The 13170-nt window shown below is 34.2% G+C and overlaps 1 protein-coding gene across 3 annotated transcripts in view; it reads left to right on the top strand.

The window, feature by feature from the left end:
• Nucleotides 1–13170, top strand: part of PARP8 (poly(ADP-ribose) polymerase family member 8) — a 170364-nt gene that overhangs the window by 100835 nt on the left and 56359 nt on the right. For all 3 annotated transcript variants that reach the window (XM_058564110.1, XM_058564109.1, XM_058564108.1), the window contains exons 9-10: nt 5941–6001; nt 6437–6527. In XM_058564110.1, coding sequence (XP_058420093.1) covers nt 5941–6001; nt 6437–6527 — 152 coding nt within the window. The remainder of the gene's footprint in view (nt 1–5940; nt 6002–6436; nt 6528–13170) is intronic.

Raw genomic sequence — 13170 nt, 5'->3', positions numbered from 1 at the left:
TAACAAGATGAGTCTGAATGTGTCTCATCTTGAATCATGCAACAAAATGAGGATATTTTATGTTTTTCACTATAAATTTACTCCTGTAGTCATGAATTTTTAAAAAAAATATTGATCAGTGCCATCCAAACACAATTTGAGATTAATATTTTTAGAAAGGTAGGGAATTACAAGTCACAAAATTCTTTTGGTTAGGAACTAAATGACTCTGATAATTTGCTTGTGATGCTTTAAACTTCCATTCCATATAAAATATCTTTTGCTTTATGATCATATCATCTTCCATTTTAAGAATTGAAGCCAGATGACTAATATTCTAACCTTTTTATCGTGACTAATGCTTAATGTAGGTTGGAACATGGCAAGATGGTGACTGTTCTGCATTTCAGTCACTTTTTCTGGATGGACATTGGTAATAGGGCCTTTTGGAGTTGATGTTTTGGAGGACACGGCATGCTGAGGATTTTTTAAGGGTTGAGGAAGCTATCGTACTATATTCAGACCTACCACTCAAACATCTATCTCTAAAAAAATAGACAAAGGAAAGGAAAGGAAAGAAAAAAGCCACATAAATCAGGATGGACCACTTTAATTTCTTGGGATATCTGAATTTCCATTTGTAGTGGCCAGTAGCACTACTTACAAATCTTCTGGCTCTCTTCTTCCAGCATATGGTGATTGTATTCCCATACCCCTTTTAATGTTAGGAGTGGACACACAACTTATTTTGGCCAGTGAAATGGAGCATAGGTGCTAATCGTGAGTTACCCTATCCCCTGGTCTCCCTTGCTCTGGGCCTCTTAGTGACTACAATGAGTAGCATTCCCTCCCTCTCCCCTCATTCCGCAGTAACCATGTAGTGTGAGTGAGATATAAATCCTTTTTTGGGTTAAACCACTGAGATCTTGAGGATGTTTTTACTACAACATAACCTAACCTCCATTGAAGTATGTCAGTCATCAAAAGATGATCTTGGGTTGGATGTTTTTAATGTCCTTTCCAGCATGTTGATTCTCCCACCTCTGCCTCTAGAGCCTAGGAAAAAAGCAGTCTGAAAAAAACAGTCTAACTCTGAAAACCAGGAAAAAGTGATGACAGGAGGCACATAGCGGAAAGAAACAATGGGGAGACTATTTTCCAAAAATGCTGGTGCATAATCTAGATTTAAGCTTCAGATTCTCAGATCCCAGACAGTCACCTCTATTCCTGATGCCTGTACTTTCTTCAAGCAACACCAAGGATTTTTAAGCAGGGCAAAGTTGTAGCAACTGTTTATACGGTACCTCTTATGCACTATTATTTTATATGGGCTTCCTTTCTTATCTTGGTGTAATTTTTAAATTCTTCTCAGCCCTGTTGTCCTTTAGAGAAATATATAGCTACCTTGGATATAGTCTTGCAAATGCTTTAATGTGCCAAGATTTCTTCCTGGCTGAGTTTGCATATTTATTGGCCCATTCACAAACATCTCTCCCACACTGAGCAAAAAGACACATTGAGTAGGCATGCAGAGATAGACATGCAAGCTGTCGAGTTTCAGATGTCATGCAAAGATGTATTTTTCTTCATAAAATACATTTCTTCTCGAAATATAACTGACCAGTTGTTGAAAGCAGAAATAATTAAATAGCGATAGAGATTTATTTCCCGAGAACCTGTGGTAGAGTTTCATGTGTGCGTGTATACTTATAATTTCCTTAACAGTTAATGAGGGAATACTGGATATATAAAATATATTTTTATAACTAGCACCATCACTGCTAATTTTGATCAGATAGTGTTATAAAACATCACAACAGTATAACGAATAAGCTGTAGTTTTATAGAGAAAGGAGGACCAACATAGATGGTCTAACGTTTAGTATATTGTATGTATGTGGTATCTCATTAATGAGATGTTGTCTTGATTAGTTCCATTAAAAAATAGGAGAATGAATTGCCACAATTGTAACACACAATGCCCTCAAAAATGCATGTTCATTGAAAAAATATTTCATAATATGTTCTTAAATGAACTAGGTCACATGTAAATATTGAAAAATCAAGTGACCAGATTTCAAGATATGTCAGTTCAAAGAGTAGCTCACCTAGACTTGGAAGAATCACTAGATGTCTGGAAAGAAATTTGTGGAGCAGTGCTTTTCAAACCCTCAGTTCCCGAGTGAAACCAGTGCATCAGGATCATTTCTGTGTTGCTTCCCTTATCTTAAAAAAGTATTCAAGTTCAATTTGCTGTGATCTTTTCACAGTGAACAAATATAGGCAGTGCATGAAATTATTTTGAGTTATTATAAACCCAGTCCAGCATTCAGGACAGAATCAGATATCTAGCTGTACCATTCAAGTTGCATTCATATTTCAAGCCTTTGACTTGGTTCTGCATTTGCTATTCATGAGATCCAGGGTTACTGAAAGTTATTCAGAGATAGAAGCAGCCCTGATGACTGGGTTGCTGCATCTGGACCAACTGTAATCACATTTTGTAATCTCACAGTGGGAAACGTGAAATTACTGGCATTACAGAAAAGGGGCATCACAACGGAAGTTGGTTTGCATATACACAGAGTTGTTGTGAATTCTTTGAAGCGTGGCATAGAAACAAAAAGTGTAACTATTTACATATCCACACCTGCAGAATCGAGTTAATTGCAAACCTTTAATGCCTCTGCGGCCTTAAAATTCTGTATTTGTGCTCTGATATGGTGAAGAGGAGTACTTGTAAGCCGTTCTTTGCTTTTTTTTTATTTTGAAAGAAATTGTTGGTGTTAGAAATGGGAAGATACTAACTTTTAGCCAAAAAAAGCATGAAAGAAATCATAGAAAGAATACTTTAAAATTCACATATTAAAGGTTTTATAAGAAGGTATGTCACATTCTGATCATAACTATAAAGTTATAATAGTCTATTGAAATGGTCTGGGAATCTGTTATGAAGAAAACAGCTGTGGATAAAGTCTTACTGATTTTTATCACTGATTCCTATCTCTCTGCCTCAAAAGATGCCAACGTCTTGCCGTTGTACATAAATCCAGACAAAAGTTATTCTCCGCAATGAAAATGGCAAAGATGGGAGGAAAAAAATGCCTGGTGGTGATGAGGATGCGGGGCGTGGTCACTGTGAATCTGGCTCGCGTGTTTATAAATTGTTTTAACCTTTTAAGATAGTAATTAAGCAATATATATCCAGACTCCCTAATATAATTATATTATTTATTTCACTCAGTAATTACAAATTACTTTTTGTCTGTTTTTCTATTTCTTACATTTTATATAACTACCTTTGTAATCAGAAAAAGCAGATATGTTTTTAGAAAATACATAACATTTTTAATGAAATAAATTTTACCCACAAACTATAGTTAATATGTAAGTACTCTCTACTTTTTTGGTTTCCCTATTTTTATTTTATTTTTAAAAAGCGTTTAGTTTCTATACTTTTTTGGTTATCTGATTGCTCAGTAAATAGTATATTTGGAACATTTCTTTCAGGATATTAAGTATTTTTATACAGGAAAGGTACTTTTTAAAAAATCATATATCATTGTGCTATAGTTTCAGTATTTCCTTATTATTCAGTATTCATTTTTTTCCAATTTCTGCTTTTACATACATCCTTCTAGGTAAAAGCTTGCACATATCTGTTAATTTTCTTGGGAATGGTTGTAGTCAAGTTCTCTTCACCCCACTGAAACTGCTCTTGAACATCGTTAGTAATCTGTCCTCATCGTCACGTTTAGTGGCTCGCTCCTTTACGTGCCTAACCATAGATGTTTGACTTCTTGTATTTATGAATAATTTGCTCATGTTCAGGATCAGCAAATTATGACCACTGGGCCATGAGCCTGTTTTTGAACAACATGAACTAGAAATGGTGTTTGCTTTTGTGTAAAGGGTTGTAGAAAGAAACAGCTTTAAAGAGAAATATGTGACAGAGACTGTATGTGGCCTGAAAAGCCTAAAATATTTCCTGTCTTGACTTTATAGGAAAAGTTTGCTGAACTCTGAGGTTCATTTATGGGAACTATAAATGGTTCATTTGTTTGCTCCTTAATCTTGTCATACTGTCTGTGTAATTTCATAACTAAATTGGCATATTTTTGTATCTAAATTTGCATATCGTGTCTAAATTTGCATAAGGTTATAAAGGTTCTTATCCTTTATGAATAACACAGAGGTTTTGATGCATGCCATTTAAAAAAATTAATTACTATGTGAATAATTTTTATCCCTTTTCTTCTTTATGTAACCTTTAAAAATATTACCATGAATGTTTAAAAAGTACAATATTTCATAAATAATGAAAATGTGATCAGAGTGTTGATATATTTTTAAGGGAAGAATGGAGAAAGCTCAGAGGCTAAGTTTTTATATTCTAATATGCTTTCTTTGGTCATGGATATCAAAAACAAAAATACCCCCTAGATTCCTTTATTCATCAAATTACATAAAATCATTTAATCATTAAAAACTTCTCTATACTCTATGAAAGTGCCACATTTTTGTACTATGTTAGCAGTACTTGGATATATAATAACAGAAATTTTTCTAGAGTACTTAACTATATACTAGATACTGTCCTTGGCACAGTTTTGAGGTTGGACATGGATTCAACCCCTGACTTCCCCGCTGACTTATCTGCCCTTTAGTAACTTGTTTCACTTCCCTAAATCTCAATTTCCTCATTTGCAAATGAGGATAATAATAGTGTCATTGTCATAAAGCTATAATGATGACCTACTGATCATCCATTAATGTATGACCGGGTTTCCAACACAAAGTGGTAGTTTATTGAATATTGAACCGACTTGCATACATAAATAGGATACATACATTCAAATCCTGGCTCTACTACAGGGTGATGATGGGTGAGGGACTTTATTCCTCTGGGCCTCAGTTAATGCGTGTGTAAATTGGAGGTGGTAGTCTTACCTGTAGTGCACTGTGATCACACATATGTAAAATCCTTAGAACAATTTCTGGCACATAAGTGCTCAGTAAATATTGGCCATTAACTTTTATCATTTCTGTTATCTCTATTTTCTCCCTCACTATGTATAGCATTTGTAACTTCAGAATTTTATTAAAATACCGAAAACAGAGATGTGTGTATACTGAGGATATAAAAACTATTGTTTTTATGGTCTTTCGTTAACTTTAAAAAAGTAGGCTGGCTTGTGGCACTGCCTGGGCTGGAGGAAAGGTGGTCTTCATATGGAACATACAGTTGTTATTTGTTTTAATTTTGATGTATCAGACATTTATTTTATTTATTTATTTTTTGCTGAGGAAGACTGGCTCTGAGCTAACATCTATTGCCAATCCTCCTCCTTTTTTTTTCCCTTTTTCTCCCCAAAGCCCCAGTAGATAGTTGTATGTCACAGTTGCACATCCTTCTAGTTGCTTGATGTATCAGACATTTAGAGCTGCCTATCAAAACCCAGTGACATTTAAGTGGCAGAGCACCTGGATCAGTTCGAGAAACTGATGTCTAACATGGAAGGAAAATTCATGAACACGTAATTGGCAGTATTGTGGTGGTCAGTTATCGCCCCCCCTTCCTCATGTCAGAAACTCCTTTCTTGCCCTTAGAAGCAGCTCTTCATCCTCAGAGAGCACAATGAAAACAGAGTGGTCACAGGAGAAGATTGATTAATTTGCCACAGAGACCCAGGAATGTTTGAAACTATGAACCAGACAACTCTTGAATTTATGTGTGCATATGCGTGTACATAAAGATAGAAAGATGTCTATATGGTATACATAGGTCACAGAAGACGAGTCCAACTAGATTGAGTTTGTTAATTCATGTCCACAGTCATATCTGAGCCGTCTATGGAAATCAGGGATGAGAATTAGTGATTGAATTTTTAATTTAAAATAACCTAGCACACACTATCTTTTAAGGAAAATGAAAAAAATAATATTAATCTTTGCTTTCAGGGAATATGGAGCTATTGATGATGTAGATATTGATCTGCATATTGATGTTAGCTTTCTTGATGTAAGTACCAATTTATGCAATATGATTGGAGCATTTAAAAACATTTATTTTTATTCTTGGAAGAAATTTAATTTTCGTTTCTCTTATAATACTATTAGTAACATATTGACTTTGTTAATTTATGAAGAATGCTATGACTGGTTGAAGAAGGAGAGATCTTATGTGTATTTTGTGTTGGTTCTTTTAATATAGTTGAAACTTATGGGCTTTTATTATAGTACTTCATTATGTCTTAAGTTTTCACTTTAATTTTCATGTGTAGAAGGCAAAAATTAAGAGTACTTTGCCTTTCTTTTCACAAACCAGTAGATTTTGAGATAATTTGTAGGGCTTAATGATTTATGCATTTCTTTAAAATAAGTTAAATTTTTTTTATTTGGGAAAAAAGTCAACATTAAAAGATGACTAATTCATCTTTTAAATATATTTGCACAGGAGGAGATTGCTGTGGCTTGGGAAGTGATTCGAACAGAACCTATAATTGTCCGACTACACTGTTCACTTACGCAATATTTAAATGGCCCAGGTTAGTTTTATTGCTTTATTTATTGTTTTGAGTGTTAATTAGTTGTGCTTTGTGCATTAAGCAAAGTAACTTAATGGTATTTCTGAGCATAATTGCGGCTGTCTTGATAGTGATATTTAAATACACTTACTTACATAATGTGTGTTAGTGATATGATAGTGATATTTAAATACACTTACATACTTAAAGTAGTTGTGCATTGTGCATTAAGCAAAGTGACTTTTGGTGTTTCTGAGCATAATTGCAGCTATCTTGATAGTGATATTTAAATATACTTACATACTTAAAAAAGATGATTTATCACCAATATAATTTATGGAAACAGAAACATAAAACATTTAGTTGTACAGATTTCAGAAGTTGACAAGTTGCTGTGAAACAAACACAATAAAACCTAAAATAGAACTCTGCATATAGTAGAAACTCAGTAGGTATATTTTGAGTACTCTTTAGATTTAATTATTTATATCTCTGATTCTGAGATTTAATTGTAATGTTTATTTATCTCACCTTTGATTCCTGTTGAATTTAGCCTAACTAAATGTAATTTATTTCTGTTTTTGAAAATGGAGATTATAATGATATTTTTGTTTTACGATAGCTTAAGGGATAATTTTGCTGTATCATAACTGATAGCTGTTTACAACAAAGGATGCTATTATAAATCTTGCCAAGATTTACTGGAGTAAAATGTTTTCTCTTGCCTACTCACACACACACACACACACACACACACACACACACACACACACACAACTGTGTCTGCTCATATTGTTCCAATTATCTACTGCTGCATAATAAACCACTCCAAAATACAGTGGATTAAAACAATTTATCTCTCTCCATTCTTTGGGCTCAACTGGGCAGCTGTTGCTTGGAGTCTCCCATATCTTTGCAGTCAGATGGCGGCTGGGACTTATGTCATTAAAGGTTGGATGCTCAAGATGCTGGGCTTTCAGATAGCAGTTGATGCAGGTGTCATCTTGGAGCTCAGCTGGGGCTCTTGACTAGAATGCCTACCTTAGACATGGCTTCTTCATGTGGTTTGGGCTTCTTGTTGCCTGGGCCTGGGGTCCAAAGCAAGTGTTCCAAGAGACAGGATGTAGATGCCACCCGGAAAAAGGGACAGTGAATCTTCCACTGTATTCTGTTGATCAAAGTAGTCAAAGAACCCATTCAGAATCAAGGGACGGGGACATAGATGGCACCTCTAGAAATGGCCATCTTTAATCTGCCATGCATTCTTCATCGCGGTCTCTGCATGTTATTCGTTAGACATATCGAGGAACTTGCACTTACTGTTAATTTTCACATAAGAAAAATATCTGTCCTTTCAAGTTTATGAAATATATAGGAAAATCTCTCATTTTGAAAATGTTTCTATTGTCACTTCTTTTCCATTTTTTGTATAATGCATTCTACTTAAATAATCAAGTCAATATAAATAACATATACTAACTGAGGTGATTTAGTGCTAGGCAAACACAAATAGATGTTACGTATTTTTTTTTGATTATTTCAAATATATAGAAATATAATAAAGGAGAAAAATAATTAGTCATAATCCCGCTATGCTGAGAAAAGTGTTTATAATTTGGTGTTGTTTCTGTTTTCTATGCACACATGGTTTATTTTCATGAAGTTGACATTGAATTGTATAAATAGCTATGCACCTTAGCGTTACGTCATGAGACTGTCTTCCAGTCATTAAATATTCTAAAACAGAATGATTTATATCTCCACAATATTCTAGTGTATAGGTGTATGTGTTTTTGCTGTTTCCCTACATATTATGCTATGTAGCAATTTTTTTTCTTCCTTTAGTGATTTGAAATGTGCTGGTTTGATTTCATTCTAGTGGTATTAAAGGAAAAAGAAGCCCTAATGCCTGAACGTTTTTTTTTTTAATTATCGGGGTTAGGAACAAAATTGGGTCAGTTCATCTGTACTCACCCCAACTCCATCTGTGTGAGAAGAGAATGTGGCATGCTTTTATGTAATCTTAGCCACTGTTACTCATTTTTTTATATAATCTCGAATTTTAGGCAGAGATTTTCCTTCATAATATCTCTTTAAAGATTTGTTATATTTGCATGGTTTTATAAATATTTTAACAATTGTATTTTAATTCATGTTTAGATGATTTTATTGTTCAATACTACTTCTTTAGTATCACAACTCATCCATAATTTAATTTTAATTTTAATTTAATTCTTTTTTCATTTCTATTGGTTGATTTACATATTTAATAGTTTGTAAACTAAGAAAAGATATGAAGATTGTGCTTTGTTTTGTCACATCTGAGAAGGACTTTTTGTTTTGTGAGTGAGACAAACCTGACCAAGTATAAATTTGTGGGGTCAGAATAGTTCTCCCCAAAAATGCAAAAATGCTTTAGAAACTTCTGCTAGATTGTGTCTGAAGTGTTTTGATTGTGTTCATTTTTAAGTAGTCTATTTTGATTTGTGTTTTGTTATGTGTGCTTGTTGGACTATTTTTTCTCTTTCTCCTTGATATTCTCTTTTATATATTTATTTTTGATTGGGATACTGAGGTCTTAATTCACCTCAAGAAAGTTTTCTGTGATTATTTTTTTGTTCCTTCTTGATCTGCTTGCCTCGGTATGTGTAGATTGGATCTATCCTCTGTATTGTTTATTATTTCTCTCCGACTTTCATTCATCACTTCTGAGTGTTTTATAACTTTTTTCCAATTTGTCTTCTGCTCCATTAAGTGAATTTTTTTATGATTCAGTCTTTAATATTCCCCTCTATTTAACTTCACTACAATCTTTCCTGATTCCATATTACCTGTTTATCATCAATTGCTTTCATTTTATTTATGCAGTATCATTTTGAATTTTGTTGTGAACATCAATCAGTAATTGTCCAAGATTTATATTTTATTTGTATAGATGGAGTTTTGTTTTCTTAAATATTATATTCAAACAAGAGTTGAAATGTGCTTCTTTCAGAAATTAGTGTGATTTGTGTATAATTTCTTCCATTAAGAGGAAAGAAAGAGAATTCCACATTTACTCTACTCTAGATACATTAGTTCTAAGATCTGACAACGAGGGGGATGAGCTGTGAACTATCTTGGTGCCACACCCCGATCCCTCAGACCCCTTTCATCAGCGCTCTGCTCCCATCCCTCAGCTTCTGCATGCTTTGCTGCTAACAGCTCACACTGACATTAAAGCGTAGACAGTTGACACATGAGAGCTTTCTCTTTCCTGGGAAGAGCAGGTAAGTGCTTGGGAGTTCCTCACCTCCATCCTGCCCCTTTGGTGTGACTGATATGGGAGTACAGTGGCCCAGCTACTTTACGTGAAGCCTGGGCAAACTTTGTGGTGTAATTTATGCTCCAGTGTTGCCCAGAGGACCTGGCTAAAGCTGGGACTTGACCTGAATTTGTACCCTTGCTTTGCTTTTTCTCTTTTCCTGTCTTCCTCTCCCTCTTCCCGTCCCTTATTGGTTTCTCCTAGGAGCAATTCTATAGTAAATTATTTGCCCCTGAATCTTCATTCAGGGTCTGCTTCTAGGAGAACTTGACCTAAGATGGTAGGTCAGAGGGCAAGAGAGACATCAGCCTCTGCTTCAAGAGGAAGCCCTGCCAGGTCCACACCTTTAGGAAACTGCCCTGGGGCACACTCTGCATCATCCTTCATCAGCTGCTTTATTTCGAGATGTGTTAGTGGTGGTCTGCCTTTAGCTTCCGCCTTTTTCATAGAATGGGGAGTTTTGAGTCAACCCTTTAGGGCCCCTTAAGATTGGTTCCATCTGTTCTATTTGTAGCAAAATTCACTGCAAGTTGCACACATGGGGATTGCATTATTCCAAGTTTCTGGTCCTTTTGCTAATTTTCTCCTATTTCTGTAATGCACTGGTTATGGGGCTTTATTTACTGACATTGCCATCTTACTGGTAAATTTCCCAAGAGGTTATTTTTTTTCTTAGAGAAAATTTGAGGAAAAATATGATTTAAAATGGGCAGTAATGTGAAATATATGACTAGAACTAGAGGCAATGATACTAAAAAGGAGCAAATAATATATTATTCCAGAAAAAATAATTAGGTTTTATCCTAGTTTATGATTTGGATTATTGCAAACAAATAAAAAGGCGAGAAATTATTTCTTGAAGACTGTTTTGAAATGTGTCTTTGAAGATATCAGCACTTACAGCAAAATGAACTTGCAAAAAATGTATGACTAATCCAAGGTTTAGACTGACTTAGTTAACAATTCTTTTTGAAAAGCATTTATTCCTAGGTTTTGGAAATGTATGAATAATACTTATTTGACTATAATATTTTGCTAGGGCTAATCTGACAATGTATCTGTGAGTGAACAGGAATGATAAGAATTGAAGAAATACACCTCCTTATCCACTTGAAATTAAAGATAAGGATTATTTTCCTTGTGCATAGGAAATATGCTTTAAATAAAAAGACAGAATTGTTATAATTGTTATGATGCTATATATTTTTTCCAGAATTGCTGATATATAAGTCTAGTTTTTGATCTCAAGGACAGGGATGCTTTTTTAGTTAAAAGTGATAAACAACTAACATTATTAAAAGTGTTTTTCTGTGCAAATCATCTCATTATTGATACCTCTATGTTTGCATGATCAGAGCGTTAGAATAATTTCCACATATCTTGAGCAGCCCTCACTTATTGCCTTTCCAACCTAAATTATATGAGAGACGAGGAAAAACTGAAAAACTTTCACCTTTTTTAAAACATGAAAATATTTTATGAGTGTATTCTGTCAAGTTCTTCCTCATTCTCTTGTCCCCAGAAATGAACCTTGTGGGGAATTTGGTTGTTTGAGGTAAACTTTTAAATAAATATAGGAAGAATAGACATTTCTATAGTATTTAGTTTTCCTATAAAGGGACATTTGTTTGTAGTTTTTAGTTTTATATATCAGTACAGTTCTGTGTTTTTTTGTTTTTGCTTTTTTTACCTTAGGGTCACTAATTTTAGCTAAATATATTCCTGAGTACTTGTTTATTACTTGTTTGCTTAATAGGACTTTTATACTCCAATTTATTTTCTAACTGATTATTATTGGTTGCCAGAAAGCTATTAATTTTTAAAACATTAAAAAAATTAATCTGAAGCATTTTTAGATTTACAGAAGAATTGCAAAGGTGGTATAGAGTTCCCATACACTCCACACCCGATTTCACTGGTTATTAACATCTTATATGAATACATTAAATATAATTAATTCTAATAATTACTTTCATTAGTTTTACTAGTAATATGAGTTTTATCACTTGAATTTTGGAACTCTTTTGAAAGTAACAGAATGTTGGTTCTTTGATTATACTCAAAAATTTTGGGCCATTCCGATTTTATACTAGTAATTGAGTTGATGTTTGTAAATATATCATTTTGATAAACTAGAAAATTTATCATTTTGATAAAATATTGACATTATTTCCTAGTCATTCATGGTATGATTAAGTTTTGGTCTTTGTGTTAATAAATTTGTAGGAATAATTTATATATTCTGCATAAACATTTGTGTCTATTATATCTCTTCTCTCTCTCGTTCTATCTTACGCAATTTCCTCCAATGAAGATTTCACTTCTTCTAGTGCATTTTGGATTTTTCTACAATTTTTTTAGCCAGGTCCCTTTTGTTTCTCTGCCTCCATCTTCCCAGTCACATTTTCCATCCTCCTGTGAAGAGATTGTGTCATCTCAAATCTTCTTAGAGAAAGCACGTGTTCTAATTTTTCATCTTCTTCGTTAAAAATAATTCCACTGAGTTTTCAAGATGTTAAGATTTTTTTATTCACTTTTGAATTTCTATAGCCCTGGTCTGGGATGGGTGGGATTGAAGTGATGTTCACTCTATTCTTCACTCTCTATGTAAGGATTAGGATATTTTAGAAAAGGAACTGATTGGCGATATTAACACCAATTTTCTTTGATCAGTGGAGTGTTTGCATCCCAGAATAATGGCCAACACCGGGAGTGAGGCAGTTTGGGTACTAGTTTGGTTTACAATGTGAAGCATGTGTGGTCTGAAAATGCCCATTTAAGACAGTCTTTGCTGTACTTATCTGTTATTCCAACTGAATGAATGGAGCTATCTGTGCTCCTGTATAATGTCATCCTTTCATTTGCACACTAGCTTCCATCCCCTTTCACCTAATTAAGACACCGTTCCAGTAATTCTCCCTCTCCTTCTTGTACTGTTCATGTCTCTCTTTCTTCTAGAAGATTCCCCCCAGCAAACAAATATTTCTTTCATAATTAAAATATACCCCTCTTTACCTCAAATCACTCTTTAGTTAGTACTCTCTTCCTGTGACTGTTAAGTTTTTTGATTAGAATTGTCTCTACCAGCTTACTTCATTTTCTTTCCTTTTTTATCCCTTTGAATACACCCTAGACAGGTTTTAGACTCATCCTTTCACAAACACTGCTCTTCTCAATGTCACCAGTGACTCCGATATTGCTTAGTAGCTCCTTGGCCAATCTTGAGTCCTTATCTGAATTGATTTAGCAGCATTTGTTACCCCCTCCTTGAAAAGCTTTTGTGAATGTGCAGATCAGCAGCATTCTGGAGTCTTCCATACTCCTAGCCGTTCTTCTTCAGCCTTCTTTGCTGAACCTCTG

This window comes from Diceros bicornis, chromosome 20, assembly GCF_020826845.1.
Source record: "Diceros bicornis minor isolate mBicDic1 chromosome 20, mDicBic1.mat.cur, whole genome shotgun sequence".
In the NCBI taxonomy this organism is placed as follows: Eukaryota; Metazoa; Chordata; class Mammalia; order Perissodactyla; family Rhinocerotidae; genus Diceros; species Diceros bicornis.
The sequence above is the reverse complement of the archived record's forward strand: the minus strand, read 5'-3'. Positions and strand labels throughout refer to the sequence as shown.